At 45.7% G+C, this 24,744-nt stretch overlaps 1 protein-coding gene across 1 annotated transcript in view; it reads right to left on the bottom strand.

Annotated features, from left to right (window-relative positions):
* The window catches only part of LOC127921719 (leucine-rich repeat-containing G-protein coupled receptor 5-like), a gene marked incomplete at both ends in the record, with an annotated part of 36,818 nt that extends 13,166 nt beyond the window's left edge, over positions 1-23,652 (bottom strand). Inside the window, 2 exons of the mRNA XM_052505344.1 lie at positions 36-104; positions 23,511-23,652. Coding sequence (XP_052361304.1) covers positions 36-104; positions 23,511-23,652 — 211 coding nt within the window. The remainder of the gene's footprint in view (positions 1-35; positions 105-23,510) is intronic.
* Between the last annotated feature and the right edge of the window lie 1,092 nt (positions 23,653-24,744).

Genomic DNA, 24,744 nt, shown 5'->3' with positions numbered 1-24,744 from the left:
GCTGGCAGTAAAGACATATAGACATGCATACTCACAGCTCCTTCAGGGTGCTCAGGGCTCTGATTGCAATAGGGAACTCTTCCAGGTTGTTGTAGTTGAGATCTCTGTCAGGGGAAGGAGGTAGGGGGAGGTATGGAGGGAGAGAGAGGTATGGAGGGAGGGGGAGGTACGGAGGGAGGGAGAGGTACGGAGGGAGGGGGAGGTACGGAGGGAGGGAGAGGTACGGAGGGAGGGAGAGGTACGGAGGGAGGGGAGGTACGGAGGGAGGGAGAGGTACGGAGGAGGGGGGGGCATGGAGGGAGGGAGAGGTACGGAGGGAGGGAGAGGTACGGAGGGAGGGAGAGGTACGGAGGGAGGGGGAGGTAGGAGGGAGGGAGAGGTAGGGAGGGAGGGAGGGTACGGAGGAGGGGGGATACGGAGGGAGGGAGAGGTATGGAGGGAGGGGGAGGTACGGAGGGAGGGAGAGGTAGGGAGGGAGGGAGAGGTACGGAGGAGGGGGGTACGGAGGGAGGGAGGGTAGGTACGGAGGGGAGGGAGAGGTAGGGAGGGAGGGAGGGAGAGGTAGGGAGGGAGGGAGGGGGGTACGGAGGAGGGAGAGGTACGGAGGGAGGGAGAGGTAGGGAGGGAGGGAGAGGTAGGGAGGGAGGGGGAGGTACGGAGGGAGGGAGAGGTACGGAGGGAGGGAGAGGTACGGAGGGAGGGAGACAAATTGAGACGTGATTAGAGTTCCTGCTTTGGTAATTTATAAGAATTAGACACATGATAACTGCTATGCCATTACAATTAATGTGGCTTTTTATTCCATGTCCATCCTATGAAAACATGGCCGGTTTCCCAGACCCATAATTATTCCTGCTCCTGGACTAGCAAAGGATGCTCAGTCCAGCAATAGGCTTCCTCTGTGTCTGGGACCCCGGAGGGTATAGTCAGTACTGCCTTATTGCACTGTTAGCTCGCTGTTGTCCTTGAGTTCATTATTTGTTTTATGGCAGTTCAGGTTGACAAATGTGCTGGCAGACAGACAGACAAGCAGACAGACATGAACCACACAACTTCACAATGGCCCACTATTTGAAACCAAGACCCTCCAACTAAGCACACATCAACTGGGATCTAAGCCAGACACATGGGCCTTGGTTGCCCCCACAACCAATAGTGGACTAAAACAGAAACACCCAATAGAGGACTGCAACAGAAACACCCAATAGTGGACTGAAACACCCAATAGTGGACTGCAACAGAAACACCCAATAGTGGACTGAAACACCCAATAGTGGACTAAAACACCCAATAGTGGACTAAAACACCCAATAGTGGACTAAAATAGAAACACCCAATAGTGGACTGAAACACCCAATAGTGGACTGAAACAGAAACACCCAATAGTGGACTGCAACAGAAACACCCAATAGTGGACTAAAACACCCAATAGTGGACTGCAACAGAAACACCCAATAGTGGACTGAAACACCCAATAGTGGACTGAAACACCCAATAGTGGACTGAAACAGAAACACCCAATAGTGGACTAAAACACCCAATAGTGGACTAAAACAGAAACACTCAATAGTGGACTGCAACAGAAACACCCAATAGTGGACTGAAACACCCAATAGTGGACTGAAACAGAAACACCCAATAGTGGACTAAAACACCCAATAGTGGACTAAAACATGAGCATAAACACTTAAATAGGAAGGGAACCACTCAACTTAACCCGACCGACAGTGTTAGAGTTCCACCCAGACCCAGACTGCTTCCCAAATGGCACTCTATTCACTATATAGTGTCCTACTTTTCACTAGTGCCCTATGGGTAGTGCACTATAAAGAGAATAGCAATAGTGTGCCATTTGGCACCGCAGACTCTATCGATGTTTCCCAGGGTCTCAGAGGAAGACCAGAGGGAAGTAATACTCCACTATTCACCTTCCTGCTACAGAGTCCATCAATGGAACCAACAACTGTCCCAACGGGGACCCGTTCATTCATGGAAACGTTGTTACTTAACGTTCTGCTCTCGTGTCGATAGGCCCGTGATAAACAACACTGCGTTTCTCACAAGGGAGGCTTCCTGTTTGTAAACTCCTAGTAACGGCCCTAGAGGGGATAGAGGCTAGACTGTGAGGCCCTCAGGCAGACCTGGGTTCAAACAGTAGTAGAAATATTTTAAAATACTTTGAGCGTTTGCTTTAGCCTGCCTCGGAATGCCGTAATGGGCGGGGTTTGTACTTTTGAGACATTTCAATTGGTTCCATTGCAACAGACAAGCTCAATCGAGTCCAGATAAAGGATGTGAAATTATTTCGAATAGTGTTTGAACCCATGTCTCCCCTCAGGACTGGCCTCTGCATGTCAGGCCTTTCTCTTTCCTGTCTGAAATGATATCTCCCCCTGTTTCATTTATACAATGTTGATGAAAGGGGAAGACGGAGGGGGAGGAGGTGATGGCAGTGTTTCCGGTCTTCAAACAAAGTGGACTGTGGGAATGTTTTGACTGACGACCTGTGTTCCACCCTGTCACGGGTTATAAAACCAAACCGACGAACAAACAAAACCAGACACAACACACAAATGGCATATAGGTTACCATCACAACGGTAACAGTAGAGTCCACGTCAGACTGTTGTGCATCTTCTCTCCTCAGAACACACACACAGAGAGACAACTGTACAAACAAAGACAACTCGGTTCAGTTTCTATGGCGAGCCCTTAGACACTCTGAACAAAACATCCTGTTACCGAAACAAATAAATTATACATTTTATTTATATTTTCTCTCTTTTACATTTATTCTGTCTGTCAGTCTGTCGACTTTCCCTCCCTCCCTCCCTCCCTCTCCCTCCCTCCTGTTCTCCCTCCCTCCGTCCCTCCCCTCCTCCCTCCCGTTCCTCCCTCCCTCCTCCCTCCCTCCCTCCTGTTCTCTCTCCCTCCCTCCCTCCCTCCCGTTCTCCCTCACTCCCTCCCGTTCTCCCTCCCTCCCTCCTGTTCTCTCTCCCTCCTGTTCTCTCTCCCTCCCTCCCTCCCTCCCTCCCCTTCCCTCCCTCCCTCCCTCCCTTCTCCCCCCCTCCCTCCCCCTCTCTCCCTCCTGTTCTCCCTCCTCTCCCTCCTGTTCTCTCTCCCTCTACCCTCATCATCATCAGAGTGGTCTGTGTTCAGGTCTTCCACCTGGTTTCTATTAGAGTTAGTGATCCCTGTCTGGGGCGCAGGTGGTTCAGCATCACAGGAGCATTAGACCAGACAGCCTGCCTGCCTCACTGTTTAGCCAGATGCACTCCAAACCCTCATCAACGTCAACACAGTGGAACAAACTCAGAGATTGGGAAAATAACTTTACATTAAAATTGCTTCAATGTGGGCTCAGAGAGAGAGAGAGAGGTCTGTGTTCAGAGACAGAGACAGAGAGAAAGGGAGTGAGTGATCCCTGAGGGGAGCGCAGGTGGACAGAGACAGAGAGAGTGAGATTCGAAACAGGGAGAGATATAGAGACAGAGAGAGAGACAGAGACAGTGAGATATTGAGACAGGAAGAGAGAGAGAGAGAGAGAGAGAGACAGAGACAGAGAGAGTGAGATATCGAGACAGGGAGAGAGATACACCCTGTTTAGACAGAGACAGAGAGAGAGACAGAGACAGAGAGAGTGAGATATCGAGACAGGGAGAGAGATAGCTTTACATTACAGAGACAGAGAGAGAGAGAGAGAGAGAGAGAGACAGAGAAAGAGACAGAGAGAGGGCTCAGAGAGAGAGAGAGAGAGAGAGAGAGAGAGAGAGAGAGAGAGAGAGAGAGAGAGAGAGAGACAGAGAGAGTGAGATATCGAGACAGGGAGAGAGATAGAGACAGAGACAGAGAGAGAGACAGAGACAGAGAGAGTGAGATATCGAGACAGGGAGAGAGATAGCGAGAGAGAGACAGAGAGAGAGAGAGAGAGAGAGAGAGAGAGAGAGAGACAGAGAGAGAGACAGAGAGAGAGAGAGAGAGAGAGAGAGAGAGAGAGAGAGAGAGAGAGAGAGAGAGAGAGAGAGAGAGAGAGAGAGAGAGAGAGAGAGAGAGAGAGAGAGAGAGAGACAGAGAGACAGAGACAGAGACAGAGACAGAGACAGAGACAGAGACAGAGAGCGAGAGAGAGAGACAGAGACAGAGACAGAGATAGTGAGATATCGAGACAGGGAGAGAGATAGAGCAAGTGAAAAAAATGAAACTACTAGGCATCATATTGCACGCAGCTTTATCATGGTCAGAACACATAGATAATATTGTTATTAAGATGGATAAGGGAATTACTGTTACAAGAAAATGTATGAAACATCAAGCACACTGAATCAGGTGATTCAATCCCTGGTCCTATCACACTTAGAGTACTGTCCCTGGTCCTATCACACTTAGAGTACTGTCTGGTTATATGGTCAATCCCTGGTCCTATCACACTTAGAGTACTGTCTGGTTATATGGTCAATCCCTGGTCCTATCACACTTAGAGTACTGTCTGGTTATATGGTCAATCCCTGGTCCTATCACACTTAGAGTACTGTCTGGTTATATGGTCAATCCCTGGTCCTATCACACTTAGAGTACTGTCCCTGGTCCTATCACACTTAGAGTACTGTCTGGTTATATGGTCAATCCCTGGTCCTATCACACTTAGAGTACTGTCTGGTTATATGGTCAATCCCTGGTCCTATCACACTTAGAGTACTGTCTGGTTATATGGTCAATCCCTGGTCCTATCACACTTAGAGTACTGTCTGGTTATATGGTCAATCCCTGGTCCTATCACACTTAGAGTACTGTCCCTGGTCCTATCACACTTAGAGTACTGTCTGGTTATATGGTCAATCCCTGGTCCTATCACACTTAGAGTACTGTCTGGTTATATGGTCAATCCCTGGTCCTATCACACTTAGAGTACTGTCTGGTTATATGGTCAATCCCTGGTCCTATCACACTTAGAGTACTGTCCCTGGTCCTATCACACTTAGAGTACTGTCCCTGGTCCTATCACACTTAGAGTACTGTCCCTGGTCCTATCACACTTAGAGTACTGTCCCTGGTCCTATCACACTTAGAGTACTGTCTGGTTATATGGTCAATCCCTGGTCCTATCACACTTAGAGTACTGTCCCTGGTCCTATCACACTTAGAGTACTGTCCCTGGTCCTATCACACTTAGAGTACTGTCCCTGGTCCTATCACACTTAGAGTACTGTCCCTGGTCCTATCACACTTAGAGTACTGTCCCTGGTCCTATATCACTTAGAGTACTGTCCAGTTATATGGTCAATCCCTGGTCCTATCGCACTTAGAGTACTGTCCAGTTATATGGTCAATCCCTGGTCCTATCACACTTAGAGTACTGTCCAGTTATATGGTCAATCCCTGGTCCTATCACACTTAGAGTACTGTCCAGTTATATGGTCAATCCCTGGTCCTATCACACTTAGAGTACTGTCCAGTTATATGGTCAATCCCTGGTCCTATCACACTTAGAGTACTGTCCCTGGTCCTATCACACTTAGAGTACTGTCCAGTTATATGGTCAATCCCTGGTCCTATCACACTTAGAGTACTGTCCAGTTATATGGTCAATCCCTGGTCCTATCACACTTAGAGTACTGTCCAGTTATATGGTCAATCCCTGGTCCTATCACACTTAGAGTACTGTCTGGTTATATGGTCAATCCCTGGTCCTATCACACTTAGAGTACTGTCTGGTTATATGGTCAATCCCTGGTCCTATCACACTTAGAGTACTGTCTGGTTATATGGTCAATCCCTGGTCCTATCACACTTAGAGTACTGTCTGGTTATATGGTCAATCCCTGGTCCTATCACACTTAGAGTACTGTCCCTGGTCCTATCACACTTAGAGTACTGTCCCTGGTCCTATCACACTTAGAGTACTGTCTGGTTATATGGTCAATCCCTGGTCCTATCACACTTAGAGTACTGTCCAGTTATATGGCCAATCCCTGGTCCTATCACACTTAGAGTACTGTCCAGTTATATGGTCAATCCCTGGTCCTATCACACTTAGAGTACTGTCTGGTTATATGGTCAATCCCTGGTCCTATCACACTTAGAGTACTGTCCAGTTATATGGTCAATCCCTGGTCCTATCACACTTAGAGTACTGTCCCTGGTCCTATCACACTTAGAGTACTGTCCAGTTATATGGTCAATCCCTGGTCCTATCACACTTAGAGTACTGTCCAGTTATATGGTCAATCCCTGGTCCTATCACACTTAGAGTACTGTCCAGTTATATGGTCAATCCCTGGTCCTATCACACTTAGAGTACTGTCTGGTTATATGGTCAATCCCTGGTCCTATCACACTTAGAGTACTGTCTGGTTATATGGTCAATCCCTGGTCCTATCACACTTAGAGTACTGTCTGGTTATATGGTCAATCCCTGGTCCTATCACACTTAGAGTACTGTCCAGTTATATGGTCAATCCCTGGTCCTATCACACTTAGAGTACTGTCCAGTTATATGGTCAATCCCTGGTCCTATCACACTTAGAGTACTGTCCCTGGTCCTATCACACTTAGAGTACTGTCCAGTTATATGGTCAATCCCTGGTCCTATCACACTTAGAGTACTGTCCAGTTATATGGTCAATCCCTGGTCCTATCACACTTAGAGTACTGTCTGGTTATATGGTCAATCCCTGGTCCTATCACACTTAGAGTACTGTCCAGTTATATGGTCAATCCCTGGTCCTATCACACTTAGAGTACTGTCCAGTTATATGGTCAATCCCTGGTCCTATCACACTTAGAGTACTGTCCAGTTATATGGTCAATCCCTGGTCCTATCACACTTAGAGTACTGTCCAGTTATATGGTCAATCCCTGGTCCTATCACACTTAGAGTACTGTCCCTGGTCCTATCACACTTAGAGTACTGTCCAGTTATATGGTCAATCCCTGGTCCTATCACACTTAGAGTACTGTCTGGTTATATGGTCAATCCCTGGTCCTATCACACTTAGAGTACTGTCCCTGGTCCTATCACACTTAGAGTACTGTCTGGTTATATGGTCAATCCCTGGTCCTATCACACTTAGAGTACTGTCTGGTTATATGGTCAATCCCTGGTCCTATCACACTTAGAGTACTGTCTGGTTATATGGTCAATCCCTGGTCCTATCACACTTAGAGTACTGTCCAGTTATATGGTCAATCCCTGGTCCTATCACACTTAGAGTACTGTCTGGTTATATGGTCAATCCCTGGTCCTATCACACTTAGAGTACTGTCCAGTTATATGGTCAATCCCTGGTCCTATCACACTTAGAGTACTGTCTGGTTATATGGTCAATCCCTGGTCCTATCACACTTAGAGTACAGTCCCTGGTCCTAACACACTTAGAGTACTGTCTGGTTATATGGTCAATCCCTGGTCCTATCACACTTAGAGTACTGTCCCTGGTCCTATCACACTTAGAGTACTGTCCCTGGTCCTATCACACTTAGAGTACTGTCCCTGGTCCTATCACACTTAGAGTACTGTCCCTGGTCCTATCACACTTAGAGTACTGCCCCTGGTCCTATCACACTTAGAGTACTGTCTGGTTATATGGTCAATCCCTGGTCCTATCACACCTAGAGTACTGTCCCTGGTCCTATCACACTTAGAGTACTGTCCCTGGTCCTATCACACTTAGAGTACTGTCCCTGGTCCTATCACACTTAGAGTACTGTCCCTGGTCCTATCACACTTAGAGTACTGTCCCTGGTCCTATCACACTTAGAGTACTGTCCCTGGTCCTATCACACTTAGAGTACTGTCCAGTTATATGGTCAATCCCTGGTCCTATCACACTTAGAGTACTGTCTGGTTATATGGTCAATCCCTGGTCCTATCACACTTAGAGTACTGTCCAGTTATATGGTCAATCCCTGGTCCTATCACACTTAGAGTACTGTCTGGTTATATGGTCAATCCCTGGTCCTATCACACTTAGAGTACTGTCCAGTTATATGGTCAATCCCTGGTCCTATCACACTTAGAGTACTGTCCCTGGTCCTATCACACTTAGAGTACTGTCCAGTTATATGGTCAATCCCTGGTCCTATCACACTTAGAGTACTGTCCAGTTATATGGTCAATCCCTGGTCCTATCACACTTAGAGTACTGTCCAGTTATATGGTCAATCCCTGGTCCTATCACACTTAGAGTACTGTCTGGTTATATGGTCAATCCCTGGTCCTATCACACTTAGAGTACTGTCTGGTTATATGGTCAATCCCTGGTCCTATCACACTTAGAGTACTGTCTGGTTATATGGTCAATCCCTGGTCCTATCACACTTAGAGTACTGTCTGGTTATATGGTCAATCCCTGGTCCTATCACACTTAGAGTACTGTCCCTGGTCCTATCACACTTAGAGTACTGTCCCTGGTCCTATCACACTTAGAGTACTGTCTGGTTATATGGTCAATCCCTGGTCCTATCACACTTAGAGTACTGTCCAGTTATATGGCCAATCCCTGGTCCTATCACACTTAGAGTACTGTCCAGTTATATGGTCAATCCCTGGTCCTATCACACTTAGAGTACTGTCTGGTTATATGGTCAATCCCTGGTCCTATCACACTTAGAGTACTGTCCAGTTATATGGTCAATCCCTGGTCCTATCACACTTAGAGTACTGTCTGGTTATATGGTCAATCCCTGGTCCTATCACACTTAGAGTACTGTCTGGTTATATGGTCAATCCCTGGTCCTATCACACTTAGAGTACTGTCCCTGGTCCTATCACACTTAGAGTACTGTCCCTGGTCCTATCACACTTAGAGTACTGTCTGGTTATATGGTCAATCCCTGGTCCTATCACACTTAGAGTACTGTCCAGTTATATGGTCAATCCCTGGTCCTATCACACTTAGAGTACTGTCTGGTTATATGGTCAATCCCTGGTCCTATCACACTTAGAGTACTGTCTGGTTATATGGTCAATCCCTGGTCCTATCACACTTAGAGTACTGTCTGGTTATATGGTCAATCCCTGGTCCTATCACACTTAGAGTACTGTCTGGTTATATGGTCAATCCCTGGTCCTATCACACTTAGAGTACTGTCCCTGGTCCTATCACACTTAGAGTACTGTCCCTGGTCCTATCACACTTAGAGTACTGTCCAGTTATATGGTCAATCCCTGGTCCTATCACACTTAGAGTACTGTCCAGTTATATGGTCAATCCCTGGTCCTATCACACTTAGAGTACTGTCCAGTTATACGGTCAATCCCTGGTCCTATCACACTTAGAGTACTGTCCAGTTATATGGTCAATCCCTGGTCCTATCACACTTAGAGTACTGTCCAGTTATATGGTCAATCCCTGGTCCTATCACACTTAGAGTACTGTCCCTGGTCCTATCACACTTAGAGTACTGTCCAGTTATATGGTCAATCCCTGGTCCTATCACACTTAGAGTACTGTCTAGTTATATGGTCAATCCCTGGTCCTATCACACTTAGAGTACTGTCCCTGGTCCTATCACACTTAGAGTACTGTCCAGTTATATGGTCAATCCCTGGTCCTATCACACTTAGAGTACTGTCCCTGGTCCTATCACACTTAGAGTACTGTCCCTGGTCCTATCACACTTAGAGTACTGTCCCTGGTCCTATCACACCTAGAGTACTGTCCCTGGTCCTATCACACCTAGAGTACTGTCCCTGGTCCTATCACACTTAGAGTACTGTCTGGTTATATGGTCAATCCCTGGTCCTATCACACTTAGAGTACTGTCCCTGGTCCTATCACACTTAGAGTACTGTCCCTGGTCCTATCACACTGAGTACTGTCCCTGGTCCTATCACACTTAGAGTACTGTCCCTGGTCCTATCACACTTAGAGTACTGTCCCTGGTCCTATCACACTTAGAGTACTGTCCTGGTCCTATCACACTAGAGTACTGTCCAGTTATATGGTCAATCCCTGGTCCTATCACACTTAGAGTACTGTCTGGTTATATGGTCAATCCCTGGTCCTTTCACACTTAGAGTACTGTCCGGTTATATGGTCAATCCCTGGTCCTATCACACTTAGAGTACTGTCTGGTTATATGGTCAATCCCTGGTCCTATCACACTTAGAGTACTGTCCAGTTATATGGTCAATCCCTGGTCCTATCACACTTAGAGTACTGTCCCTGGTCCTATCACACTTAGAGTACTGTCCCTGGTCCTATCACACTTAGAGTACTGTCCAGTTATATGGTCAATCCCTGGTCCTATCACACTTAGAGTACTGTCCAGTTATATGGTCAATCCCTGGTCCTATCACACTTAGAGTACTGTCCAGTTATATGGTCAATCCCTGGTCCTATCACACTTAGAGTACTGTCTGGTTATATGGTCAATCCCTGGTCCTATCACACTTAGAGTACTGTCCAGTTATATGGTCAATCCCTGGTCCTATCACACTTAGAGTACTGTCCCTGGTCCTATCACACTTAGAGTACTGTCCAGTTATATGGTCAATCCCTGGTCCTATCACACTTAGAGTACTGTCTGGTTATATGGTCAATCCCTGGTCCTATCACACTTAGAGTACTGTCCAGTTATATGGTCAATCCCTGGTCCTATCACACTTAGAGTACTGTCCCTGGTCCTATCACACTTAGAGTACTGTCCAGTTATATGGTCAATCCCTGGTCCTATCACACTTAGAGTACTGTCCAGTTATATGGTCAATCCCTGGTCCTATCACACTTAGAGTACTGTCCAGTTATATGGTCAATCCCTGGTCCTATCACACTTAGAGTACTGTCTGGTTATATGGTCAATCCCTGGTCCTATCACACTTAGAGTACTGTCTGGTTATATGGTCAATCCCTGGTCCTATCACACTTAGAGTACTGTCTGGTTATATGGTCAATCCCTGGTCCTATCACACTTAGAGTACTGTCTGGTTATATGGTCAATCCCTGGTCCTATCACACTTAGAGTACTGTCCCTGGTCCTATCACACTTAGAGTACTGTCCCTGGTCCTATCACACTTAGAGTACTGTCCAGTTATATGGTCAATCCCTGGTCCTATCACACTTAGAGTACTGTCCAGTTATATGGTCAATCCCTGGTCCTATCACACTTAGAGTACTGTCCAGTTATATGGTCAATCCCTGGTCCTATCACACTTAGAGTACTGTCTGGTTATATGGTCAATCCCTGGTCCTATCACACTTAGAGTACTGTCCAGTTATATGGTCAATCCCTGGTCCTATCACACTTAGAGTACTGTCCCTGGTCCTATCACACTTAGAGTACTGTCCAGTTATATGGTCAATCCCTGGTCCTATCACACTTAGAGTACTGTCCAGTTATATGGTCAATCCCTGGTCCTATCACACTTAGAGTACTGTCCAGTTATATGGTCAATCCCTGGTCCTATCACACTTAGAGTACTGTCTGGTTATATGGTCAATCCCTGGTCCTATCACACTTAGAGTACTGTCTGGTTATATGGTCAATCCCTGGTCCTATCACACTTAGAGTACTGTCTGGTTATATGGTCAATCCCTGGTCCTATCACACTTAGAGTACTGTCCAGTTATATGGTCAATCCCTGGTCCTATCACACTTAGAGTACTGTCCAGTTATATGGTCAATCCCTGGTCCTATCACACTTAGAGTACTGTCCCTGGTCCTATCACACTTAGAGTACTGTCCAGTTATATGGTCAATCCCTGGTCCTATCACACTTAGAGTACTGTCCAGTTATATGGTCAATCCCTGGTCCTATCACACTTAGAGTACTGTCTGGTTATATGGTCAATCCCTGGTCCTATCACACTTAGAGTACTGTCCAGTTATATGGTCAATCCCTGGTCCTATCACACTTAGAGTACTGTCCAGTTATATGGTCAATCCCTGGTCCTATCACACTTAGAGTACTGTCCAGTTATATGGTCAATCCCTGGTCCTATCACACTTAGAGTACTGTCCAGTTATATGGTCAATCCCAGTCCTATCACACTTAGAGTACTGTCCCTGGTCCTATCACACTTAGAGTACTGTCCAGTTATATGGCCAATCCCTGGTCCTATCACACTTAGAGTACTGTCTGGTTATATGGTCAATCCCTGGTCCTATCACACTTAGAGTACTGTCCCTGGTCCTATCACACTTAGAGTACTGTCTGGTTATATGGTCAATCCCTGGTCCTATCACACTTAGAGTACTGTCTGGTTATATGGTCAATCCCTGGTCCTATCACACTTAGAGTACTGTCTGGTTATATGGTCAATCCCTGGTCCTATCACACTTAGAGTACTGTCTGGTTATATGGTCAATCCCTGGTCCTATCACACTTAGAGTACTGTCTGGTTATATGGTCAATCCCTGGTCCTATCACACTTAGAGTACTGTCCAGTTATATGGTCAATCCCTGGTCCTATCACACTTAGAGTACTGTCCCTGGTCCTATCACACTTAGAGTACTGTCTGGTTATATGGTCAATCCCTGGTCCTATCACACTTAGAGTACTGTCTGGTTATATGGTCAATCCCTGGTCCTATCACATGTAGAGTACTGTCCCTGGTCCTATCACACTTAGAGTACTGTCCCTGGTCCTATCACACTTAGAGTACTGTCTGGTTATATGGTCAATCCCTGGTCCTATCACACTTAGAGTACTGTCCAGTTGTATGGAAAATCCCTGGTCCTATCACACTTAGAGTACTGTCCCTGGTCCTATCACACTTAGAGTACTGTCCCTGGTCCTATCACACTTAGAGTACTGTCTGGTTATATGGTCAATCCCTGGTCCTATCACACTTAGAGTACTGTCTGGTTATATGGTCAATCCCTGGTCCTATCACACTTAGAGTACTGTCTGGTTATATGGTCAATCCCTGGTCCTATCACACTTAGAGTACTGTCTGGTTATATGGTCAATCCCTGGTCCTATCACACTTAGAGTACTGTCTGGTTATATGGTCAATCCCTGGTCCTATCACACTTAGAGTACTGTCTGGTTATATGGCCAATCCCTGGTCCTATCACACTTAGAGTACTGTCTGGTTATATGGTCAATCCCTGGTCCTATCACACTTAGAGTACTGTCTGGTTATATGGTCAATCCCTGGTCCTATCACACTTAGAGTACTGTCTGGTTATATGGTCAATCCCTGGTCCTATCACATGGAGTACTGTCTGGTTATATGGTCAATCCCTGGTCCTATCACACTTAGAGTACTGTCTGGTTATATGGTCAATCCCTGGTCCTATCACACTTAGAGTACTGTCTGGTTATATGGTCAATCCCTGGTCCTATCACACTTAGAGTACTGTCCCTGGTCCTATCACACTTAGAGTACTGTCCGGTTATATGGTCAATCCCTGATCCTATCACACTTAGAGTACTGTCTGGTTAATGGTCAATCCCTGGTCCTATCACACTTAGAGTACTGTTCATATGGTCAATCCCTGGTCCTATCACATGGAGTACTGTCTGGTTATATGGTCAATCCCTGGTCCTATCACACTTAGAGTACTGTCCCTGGTCCTATCACACTTAGAATGGGTTATATGGTCAATCCCTGATCCTATCACACTTAGAGTACTGTCTGGTTATATGGTCAATCCCTGGTCCTATCACACTTAGAGTACTGTTGATATGGAATCCCTGGTCCTATCACACTTAGAGTACTGTCTGGTTATATGGTCAATCCCTGGTCCTATCACACTCCAGTACTGTCTGGTTATATGGTCAATCCCTGGTCCTATCACACTTAGAGTACTGTCCGGTTAATGGTCAATCCCTGATCCTATCACACTTTAGTACTGTCTGAATGGTCAATCCCTGGTCCTATCACACTTAGAGTACTGTTCTGATATGGTCAATCCCTGGTCCTATCACACTTAGAGTACTGTCTGGTTATATGGTCAATCCCTGGTCCTATCACACTTAGAGTACTGTCTGGTTATATGGTCAATCCCTGATCCTATCACACTTAGAGTACTGTCTGGTTATATGGTCAATCCCTGGTCCTATCACACTCCAGTACTGTCTGGTTATATGGTCAATCCCTGGTCCTATCACACTTAGAGTACTGTCCAGTTAATGGAATCCTGGTCCTATCACACTTAGAGTACTGTCCCTGGTCCTATCACACTTAGAGTACTGTCTGGTTATATGGTCAATCCCTGGTCCTATCACACTTTAGTACTGTCTGGTTATATGGTCAATCCCTGGTCCTATCACAATCCCTATCACATTTACTGTCCGAATGGTCAACTCTTTCCTATCACACTTAGAGTACTGTCTGAATGGAATCCCTGGTCCTATCACACTTAGAGTACTGTTCGGTTATATGGTCAATCCCTGGTCCTATCACACTTAGAGTACTGTCCAGTTATATGGAACTCTTTACCAATCCATATTTATCAGCTGAATGGAACTCTTTACCAATCCATATTTCTCAGCTGAATGGAACTCTTTACCAATCCATATTTATCAGCTGAATGGAACTCTTTACCAATCCATATTTATCAGCTGAATGGAACTCTTTACCAATCCATATTTATCAGCTGAATGGAACTCTTTACCAATCCATATTTATCAGCTGAATGGACCTCTTTACCAATCCATATTTATCAGCTGAATGGAACTCTTTACCAATCCATATTTATCAGCTGAATGGAACTCTTTACCAATCCATATTTATCAGCTGAATGGACCTCTTTACCAATCCATATTTATCAGCTGAATGGAACTCTTTACCAATCCATATTTATCAGCTGAATGGAACTCTTTACCAATCCATATTTATCAGCTGAATGGAACTCTTTACCAATCCATATTTCTAGCTGAATGGAACTTTTTACCAAGAGTAAATAGACCATATGACTGGACAGGAAATAGAAAGAACACCTAATGTGATAGACAGAGAGAGAGAGACAGAGACAGAGACAGAGACAGAGACAGAGATAGAGATAGAGATAGAGAGAGACAGAGAGAGAGTGAGAGACAGATATAGAGATAGAGAGAGACAGAGACAGAGATAGAGAGACAGAGATAGAGATAGAGAGAGACAGAGAGAGAGACAGAGATAGAGAGACAGAGAGAGACAGAGAGAGAGCAGTTAAATTCTACAACCACCTAAAAAGAAGCGATTCCCAAACCGTCCATAACAAAGCCATCCCCTACAGAGAGATGAACCTGGAGAAAAGTCCCCTAAGCAAGCTGGTCCTGGGGCTCTGCTCACAAACACATACAGACCCCACAGAGCCCCAGGACAGCAACCCAATACGACCCAACCAAATCACGAGAAAACAAAAAGATAATTACTTGACACATTGGAAAGAAATAACAAAAAAAACAGAGCATAGACAGAAAGATTCTGGGAACATCAGAAGGTGGGGGGAAATGAACTATATTCTGGTAATCCGACCAATTGAACATATGTGGTGGTACTTAATGAATATGATGTCAGTTCGGTTGTCATCTGAGACATTCTCATCAATGATAAGATGACATAAAATCTACAGTGGAAAGTCTACACATCAGAGTTATTGGATTCACATGGAATTGTTGTTCATTTTAAATGTTTGAATATGAAATTATTTGTGATGGGATGAAATGTGATTTTAGCTTCTAAAATGTGAGATTTGTGTTTTCATAAGGTTAGGGCTCTGCTCAATCAGTGGCCCGCCCCTGTGAAGGGACATGGGCTATAAAACTTTTCAAACGCCCTCCTCTCCCTTCCTATATAAGCCCTTGACGACAATGTAACCCCCTTGTTTAGAGGATGTGAGGACGACGGTCCGATGTCAGAATGGTTCAGATAATAACTACAGAACGAAGCCAACATCAGCGTGAGCTTTGGTTGCGAATGGTATGAACTTTTAATTCTCATTCACTACAGAAGTGATACCTCCTAGCCGTTGAGTTAGCAACAGCAGCTGCAAACGCGGGTTAGGAAGGAACAGACAGAGTATCTCGTCTTCCACACAACGACGTTACTACAACGTATCCAATTACCAGCAGAGACATTCTTCAAAGGACAAAGGACTCGGTTGGGCAACACGGCCTTCCATCTACCTCTATAAATATATTTCCCTCAGATTACACAGATCCACAAAGAATTTGAAAACATGTTTAAACCTAGAGTGGCCCCTAGGTTTAAGACACCATTTGAACAGAGAGTGGCCCCTAGGTTTAAGACACCATTTGAACAGAGAGTGGCCCCTAGGTTTAAGACACCATTTGAACAGAGAGTGGCCCCTAGGTTTAAGACACCATTTGAACAGAGAGTGGCCCCTAGGTTTAAGACACCATTTGAACAGAGAGTGGCCCCTAGGTTTAAGACACCATTTGAACAGAGAGTGGCCCCTAGGTTTAAGACACCATTTGGAGAGAGAGTGGCCCCTAGGTTTAAGACACCATTTGAACAGAGAGTGGCCCCTAGGTTTAAGACACCATTTGAACAGAGAGTGGCCCCTAGGTTTAAGACACCATTTGAACAGAGAGTGGCCCCTAGGTTTAAGACACCATTTGGACAGAGAGAGGCCCCTAGGTTTAAGACACCATTTGAACAGAGAGTGGCCCCTAGGATTAAGACACCATTTGAACAGAGAGTGGCCCCTAGGTTTAAGACACCATTTGAACAGAGAGTGGCCCCTAGGATTAAGAGCTAATCATGGCTTGGGCTCCCAGTCCTCCTAGTCCGTGGGAGGCTGTTTGGTTGCTTGGTCAGCCTGTGCATCTCTCCAGCAGGAGTGGACAGGGTTCAGTAGTAGAGATCTGTGCTGCTGGCACACTGCATACAGAGATATCCTGTTGCACCCTGCCAGAAGGTTGTCTGTAATACAGTGAAAACCCTGGGAGAACATGTGCATGCCGGTCGTTCGTCCGACATCAAATCAAATCAAATTGTATTGGTCACGTACACATGGTGGGCAGATGTTAATGCGAGTGTAGCGAAATGCTTACGTTTCTAGCTCCGACCGTGCAGTAATATCTAACAAGTCATCTTAACAATTTCACAACAACTACCTTTATACACACACAAGTGTAAATTAATGAATAATAATACGGACATTTAAATATATGGATGAGCGATGGCCGAACGGCATAGGCAAGATGCAGTAGATGGTATAGAGTACAGTATATACACATGAGATGAGTAATGTAGGGTATGTAAACATTATATAGAGTGGACAGTAATTATTACAGAGTCCTGCTCACAACGACCACACACAGAGTCAGAATCTGCATCAACAAATGGCACCTTATTCCCTTTAGAGAGCACTACTTTTGACCAGGACCCTATATGACTCTGGCCAAAAGTAGTGCACTATACAGGGAATAGAGTGCGATTTGGGACGCAGAGAGAGACACATAGACACACTGCAGCAGGAAGGACATAGAACCCTTTCTAAATGAATAACGGACATGTGTGTGTTAGAACTCGGGTTGTAGAGTTCAGATGGAGAATATCATGTCTGTGTGTTAGAACTCAGGTTCTAGAGTTCAGATGGAGAATATCATGTCTGTGTGTTAGAACTCAGGTTCTAGAGTTCAAATGGAGAATATAATGTCTGTGTGTTAGAACTCAGGTTCTAGAGTTCAGATGGAGAATATCATGTCTGTGTGTTAGAACTCAGGTTCTAGAGTTCAGTTGGAGAATATCATGTCTGTGTGTTAGAACTCAGGTTCTAGAGTTCAGATGGAGAATATCATGTCTGTGTGTTAGAACTCAGGTTCTAGAGTTCAGTTGGAGAATATCATGTCTGTGTGTTAGAACTCAGGTTGTAGAGTTCAGATGGTGAATATCATGTCTGTGTGTTAGAACTCAGGTTCTAGAGTTCAGATGGAAAATATCATGTCTGTTAGAACTCAGGTTCTAGAGTTCAGATGGAGAATATCATGTCTGTGTGTTAGAACTCAGGTTCTAGAGTTCAGATGGAGAATATCATGTCTGTGTGTTAGAACTCAGGTTCTAGAGTTCAGATGGAGAATATCATGTCTGTGTGTTAGAACTCAGGTTCTAGAGTTCAGATGGAGAATATAATGTATGTGTAATAGAACTCAGGTTCTAGAGTTCAGATGGAGAATATCATGTCTGTTAGAACTCAGGTTCTAGAGTTCAGATGGAGAATATCATGTCTGTGTGTTAGAACTCAGGTTCTAGAGTTCAGATGGAGAATATCATGTCTGTGTGTTAGAACTCAGGTTCTAGAGTTCAGATGGAGAATATCATGTCTGTGTGTTAGAACTCAGGTTGTAGAGTTCAGATGGAGAATATCATGTCTGTGTGTTAGAACTCAGGTTCTAGAGTTCAGATGGAGAATATCATGTCTGTGTGTTAGAACTCAGGTTGTAGAGTTCAGATGGAGAATATCATGTCTGTGTGTTAGAACTCAGGTTCTAGAGTTCAGATGGAGAATATCATGTCTGTGTGTTAGAACTCAGGTTCTAGAGTTCAGATGGAGAATATCAGGTGGATTTTTGCTTTGTTTAATTCCCTCACACAGACATCTGTCATGTAAACGTTGCCATATTTGCAGCTGGGATAATTAAACAGAAACAGACCCGAGTCATGACTTTGATATTATACGGAAAAATAAACACAGTACTACTAAATAAACACAGTATTACTAAATAAACACAGTACTACTAAATAAACACAGTATTACTAAATAAACACAGTACTACTAAATAAACACAGTATTACTAAATAAACACAGTACTACTAAATAAACACAGTATTACTAAATAAACACAGTACTACTAAATAAACACAGTATTACTAAATAAACACAGTACTACTAAATAAACACAGTACTACTAAATAAACACAGTACTACTAAGCCAGGGAGTGTTTTGCTAAATAAACACAGTATTACTAAATAAACACAGTACTACTAAATAAACACAGTACTACTAAATAAACACAGTACTACTAAGCCAGGGAGTGTTTTGCTAAATAAACGCAGTACACCTAAGCCAGGGAGTGTTTTGCTAAATAAACGCAGTACTACTAAATAAACACAGTACTACTAAGCCAGGGAGTGTTTTGCTAAATAAACGCAGTACTACTAAGCCAGGGAGTGTTTTGCTAAATAAACGCAGTACTACTAAGCCAGGGAGTGTTTTGCTAAATAAACACAGTATTACTAAATAAACACAGTACTACTAAATAAACACAGTACTACTAAATAAACACAGTACTACTAAGCCAGGGAGTGTTTTGCTAAATAAACGCAGTACACCTAAGCCAGGGAGTGTTTTGCTAAATAAACGCAGTACTACTAAATAAACACAGTACTACTAAGCCAGGGAGTGTTTTGCTAAATAAACGCAGTACTACTAAGCCAGGGAGTGTTTTGCTAAACAAACGCAGTACTACTAAGCCAGGGAGTGTTTTGCTAAATAAACGCAGTACTACTAAGCCAGGGAGTGTTTTGCTAAATAAACACAGTACTACTAAGCCAGGGAGTGTTTTGATAAATAAACACAGTACTACTAAGCCAGGGAGTGTTTTGATAAATAAACGCAGTACTACTAAGCCAGGGAGTGTTTTGCTAAATAAACGCAGTACTACTATGCCAGGGAGTGTTTTGATAAATAAACGCAGTACTACTAAGCCAGGGAGTGTTTTGCCAAATAAATGCAGTACTACTAAATAAACACATTACTACTAAGCCATGGAGTGTTTTGCTAAATAAACGCAGTACTACTAAGCCAGGGAGTGTTTTGCTAAATAAACACAGTACTACTAAATAAACACAATACTACTAAGCCAGGGAGTGTTTTGATAAATAAACACAGTACTACTAAGCCAGGGAGTGTTTTGATAAATAAACACAGTACTACTAAATAAACACAGTACTACTAAGCCAGGGAGTGTTTTGCTAAATAAACACAGTACTACTTAGCCAGGGAGTGTTTTGCTAAATAAACACAGTACTACTAAGCCAGGGAGTGTTTTGCTAAATAAACACAGTACTACTAAGTCAGGGAGTGTTTTGTTAAATAAAGTGTTACTCTGATACCATAAACCACCTGTTGTCGTGGAGACCCAGGATGGTACCAGGAAGAGTGTTACTCTGACACCATAAACCACCTGTTGTCATGGAGACCCAGGATGGTACCAGGAAGAGAGTGTTACTCTGACACCATAAACCACCTGTTGTCGTGGAGACCCGGGATGGTACCAGGAAGAGAGTGTTACTCTGACACCATAAACCACCTAAGACCCGGGATGGTACCAGGAAGAGAGTGTTACTACACCATAAATCACCTGTTGTCGTGGAGACCCGGGATGGTACCAGGAAGAGTGTTTTGACACCATAAACTACCTGTTGTCGTGGAGACCCGGGATGGTACCAGGAAGAGAGTGTTACTCTGACACCATAAACCACCTGTTGTCGTGGAGACCCGGGATGGTACCAGGAAGAGAGTGTTACTCTGACACCATAAACCACCTGTTGTCGTGGAGACCCGGGATGGTACCAGGAAGAGAGTGTTACTCTGACACCATAAACCACCTGTTGTCATGGAGACCCGGGATGGTACCAGGAAGAGAGTGTTACTCTGACACCATAAACCACCTGTTGTCGTGGAGACCCAGGATGGTACCAGGAAGAGAGTGTTACTCTGACACCATACATCACCTGTTGTTACCCAGGATGGTACCAGGAAGAGAGTGTTACACACATAAACCACCTGTTGTCGTGAGACCCAGGATGGTACCAGGAAGAGAGTGTTACTCTGACACCATAAACCACCTGTTGTCGTGGAAACCCAGGATGGTACCAGGAAGAGAGTGTTACTCTGACACCATAAACCACCTGTTGTCGTGGAGACCCAGGATGGTATCAGGAAGAGAGTGTTACTCTGACACCATAAACCACCTGTTGTCGTGGAGACCCAGGATGGTACCAGGAAGAGAGTGTTACTCTGACACCATAAACCACCTGTTGTCGTGGAGACCCAGGATGGTACCAGGAAGAGAGTGTTACTCTGACACCATAAACCACCTGTTGTCGTGGAAACCCAGGATGGTACCAGGAAGAGAGTGTTACTCTGACACCATAAACCACCTGTTGTCGTAGAGACCCAGGATGGTACCAGGAAGAGAGTGTTACTTTGACACCATAAACTACCTGTTGTCATGGAGACCCAGGATGGTATCAGGAAGAGAGTGTTACTCTGACACCATAAACCACCTGTTGTCGTGGAGACCCAGGATGGTACCAGGAAGAGAGTGTTACTCTGACACCATAAACCACCTGTTGTCGTGGAGACCCAGGATGGTACCAGGAAGAGAGTGTTACTCTGACACCATAAACCACCTGTTGTCGTGGAGACCCAGGATGGTACCAGGAAGAGAGTGTTACTTTGACACCATAAACTACCTGTTGTCATGGAGACCCAGGATGGTATCAGGAAGAGAGTGTTACTCTGACACCATAAACCACCTGTTGTCGTGGAGACCCAGGATGGTACCAGGAAGAGAGTGTAACATCCTATGCCTGTGTGTTTTTAAGGTATAGGAACTACACACTTAGTTTCCCATGTTGTTGTATGGAGAAGCAGCCATGATAAAGGTCCTGTATGTAATACTGGGGGGGATCATGTGACGATCGGCCCTTTGCTTGTGTGGACATGTAAATGTCTAACCATTATCAAAATGACAAATGGATAAAGGAGGTTTGTAAGGAAGGCAGGCAGGCAGGGGGTTAACGAATAGCTCCCAGACCCTGGAGCTCAATAGATGTCATGTGACACATGGAGAGTTAATGTGAGCACTCCTCACCCCCCGCAGGGTGGAGACAGAGACCCCTCCCTGAGGAGAATATGCCGGCTGTGTCCAAGCAGCTGCTGCCATTACTGATACACTATTCTTTATGGGGGGGAGTGGAGGAAAACCCCCACATACAGAACAATCTGGAAGACACACGTTTCATAGTTACCCACAAGTCTCTCTGTTATCTACAAGTCTCTCTGTTACCTACACATCTCTCTGTTACCTACAAGTCTCTCTGTTACCCACAAGGCTCTCTGTTACCCACAAGTCTCTCTGTTACCCACAAGTTTCCTTGTTACCCACAAGTCTCTCTGTTACCCACAAGTATCTCTGTTACCTACAAGTCTCTCTGTTACCTACAAGTCTCTCTGTTACCTACAAGTCTCTCTGTTACCCACAAGTCTCTCTGTTACCTACAAGTCTCTCTGTTACCTACAAGTCTCTCTGTTACCCACAAGTCTCTCTGTTACCCACAAGTCTCTCTGTTACCTACAAGTCTCTCTGTTACCTACAAGTCTCTCTGTTACCTACAAGTCTCTCTGTTACCTACAAGTCTCTCTGTTACCTACAAGTCTCTCTGTTACCTCAAGTCTCTCTGTGTTGTGTGACTGTCAGTGGCAAAAGAAGGAGGGAGGCAGGAGAAGAGAGGGAGGGAGGAGGAGGGAGAAGAGAGGTGTAGGGAGGGAGGAGGGAGAATAGAGGTGTAGCGAGGGAGGAGGAGGAGGGAGAAGAGAGGGAGGGAGGGAGGAGGAGGGAGAAGAGAGGTGTAGCGAGGGAGGAGGAGGGAGAAGAGAGGGAGGGAGGGAGGAGGAGGGAGAAGAGAGGGAGGGAGGGAGGAGGAGGGAGAAGAGAGGGAGGGAGGAGGAGGGAGAAGAGAGGGAGGGAGGAGGAGGGAGAAGAGAGGTGTAGCGAGGGAGGAGGAGGGAGGAGGAGGGAGAAGAGAGGTGTAGCGAGGGAGGAGGAGGGAGGAGGGAAAAGAGAGATGTAGGGAGGGAGGAGAAGGGAGAGGAGAGATGTAGGGAGGGAGGAGGAGAGAGAAGAGAGGTGTAGGGAGGGAGGAGGAGGGAGAAGAGAGATGTAGGGAGGGAGGAGGAGGGAGAAGAGAGGTGTAGCGAGGGAGGAGGAGGGAGGAGGGAAAAGAGAGATGTAGGGAGGGGAGGAGAAGGGAGAGGAGAGATGTAGGGAGGGAGGAGGAGGAGAGAAGAGAGGTGTAGGGAGGGAGGAGGAGGGAGAAGAGAGATGTAGGGAGGGGAGGAGGAGAGAGAAGAGAGGTGTAGGGAGGGATGGATGAGGAGGGATAAGAGAGGGAGGGATGAGGAGGGAGAAGAGAGGGAGGGATGAGGGGGGAGAGAGGGAGGGAGAAGAGAGATGAAGGTAGAAGAGAGATGAAGGGAGGAGGAGGGAGAAGAGATGGAGGAAGGAGGAGAGAGAAGAGAGGGAGGGAGGTGGGGGAGAAGAGAGGGAGGGAGGTGGGGGAGAAGAGAGGGAGGGAGAAGAGAAATGGAGGGAGAAGAGAGAGGGAGGGAGGTGGGGGAGAAGAGAGGGAGGGAGAAGAGAAATGGAGGGAGAAGAGAGAGGGAGGGAGTAGGAGGGAGAAGAGAGATGAAGGGAGGAGGAGGGAGAAGAGAGGGGGGGAGAAGAAAGTTGAAGGGAGGAGGAGGGAGAAGAGAGATGAAGAGGGCAAAGAATCTTCAAATGGCAGTAGTTGTCTACATGATAATGAGAGGTCAACTTACAGAGTCTCCAGGCTGTGAAGGCCGTCAAAGCACTGCGTTCCCAGGGTGCGGATTCTATTGTTATTGAGATGCCTGCAGAGGAATGCAAAGAGAACAGTCAGAGAGACACACCCACACAGCCCGGGACAGGACAGCTGATTGGCTGGGGAGGGAAAACAAAGGGAGGGGGGTTGGAGACTGGGGAGAGGGTGAGGGAGGGGTGAGGAGGAGGGCGAGGGTGAGGAGTGAGAGGGTGGGGGTGAGGAGGAGGAAGAATGGGGGAATCTGCACCTTGTCTCCTTGTTCCTCCCCAAGGCTTCACTCATTACATACAAATTAGTGTCACTCTACAGGAGACTTGCAAACGGTTTGATTAGACAGAGCAGTGTGGAGGGATGTTTGCTACGCAGAATAACAGAGCTGTTAAATGGTATATGACGAGAGGAGGAGAACAACGTTAAACTGAAGGCTGACTAGACTGACACAGAACATAACGAAGAGAGAGGAGAACAAGTCCTTTTGACCAGTTCAATGATTAATGACATGAAAACTTCTGGGGAAAAACAAATCAACAGACATGGTTGTCAGTAACTGTTGCTCGTCGTTTTAGTCAACTGTCTGGAAGAGGAAGTGGCTCTGTCAACTGTCTGGAAGAGGAAGTGGCTCTGTCAACTGTCTGGAAGAGGAAGTGGCTCTGTCAACTGTCTGGAAGAGGAAGTGGCTCTGTCAACTGTCTGGAAGAGGAAGTGGCTCTGTCAACTGTCTGGAAGAGGAAGTGGCTCTGTCAACTGTCTGGAAGAGGAAGTGGCTCTGTCAACTGTCTGGAAGTGGAACCGGCTCTGTCAACTGTCTGGAAGAGGAAGTGGCTCTGTCAACTGTCTGGAAGAGGAAGTGGCTCTGTCAACTGTCTGGAAGAGGAACCTCTCTGTCAACTGTCTGGAAGTGGAACCGCTCTGTCAACTGTCTGGAAGTGGAACCTCTCTGTCAACTGTCTGGAAGTGGAACCTCTCTGTCAACTGTCTGGAAGTGGAACCGCTCTGTCAACGTCTGGAAGTGGAACCCTCTGTCAACTGTCTGGAAGTGGAACTGCTCTGTCAACTGTCTGGAAGTGGAACCTCTCTGTCAACTGTCTGGAAGTGGAACCGCTCTGTCAACGTCTGGAAGTGGAACCCCTCTGTCAACTGTCTGGAAGTGGAACCGCTCTGTCAACTGTCTGGAAGTGGAACCGCTCTGTCAACTGTCTGGAAGAGGAAGT

This window comes from Oncorhynchus keta, unplaced genomic scaffold (genome assembly GCF_023373465.1).
Source record: "Oncorhynchus keta strain PuntledgeMale-10-30-2019 unplaced genomic scaffold, Oket_V2 Un_contig_23291_pilon_pilon, whole genome shotgun sequence".
Taxonomy (NCBI): Eukaryota; Metazoa; Chordata; class Actinopteri; order Salmoniformes; family Salmonidae; genus Oncorhynchus; species Oncorhynchus keta.
Note: the sequence above shows the minus strand (reverse complement) of the source record. Positions and strands in the feature narration are given on the sequence as shown.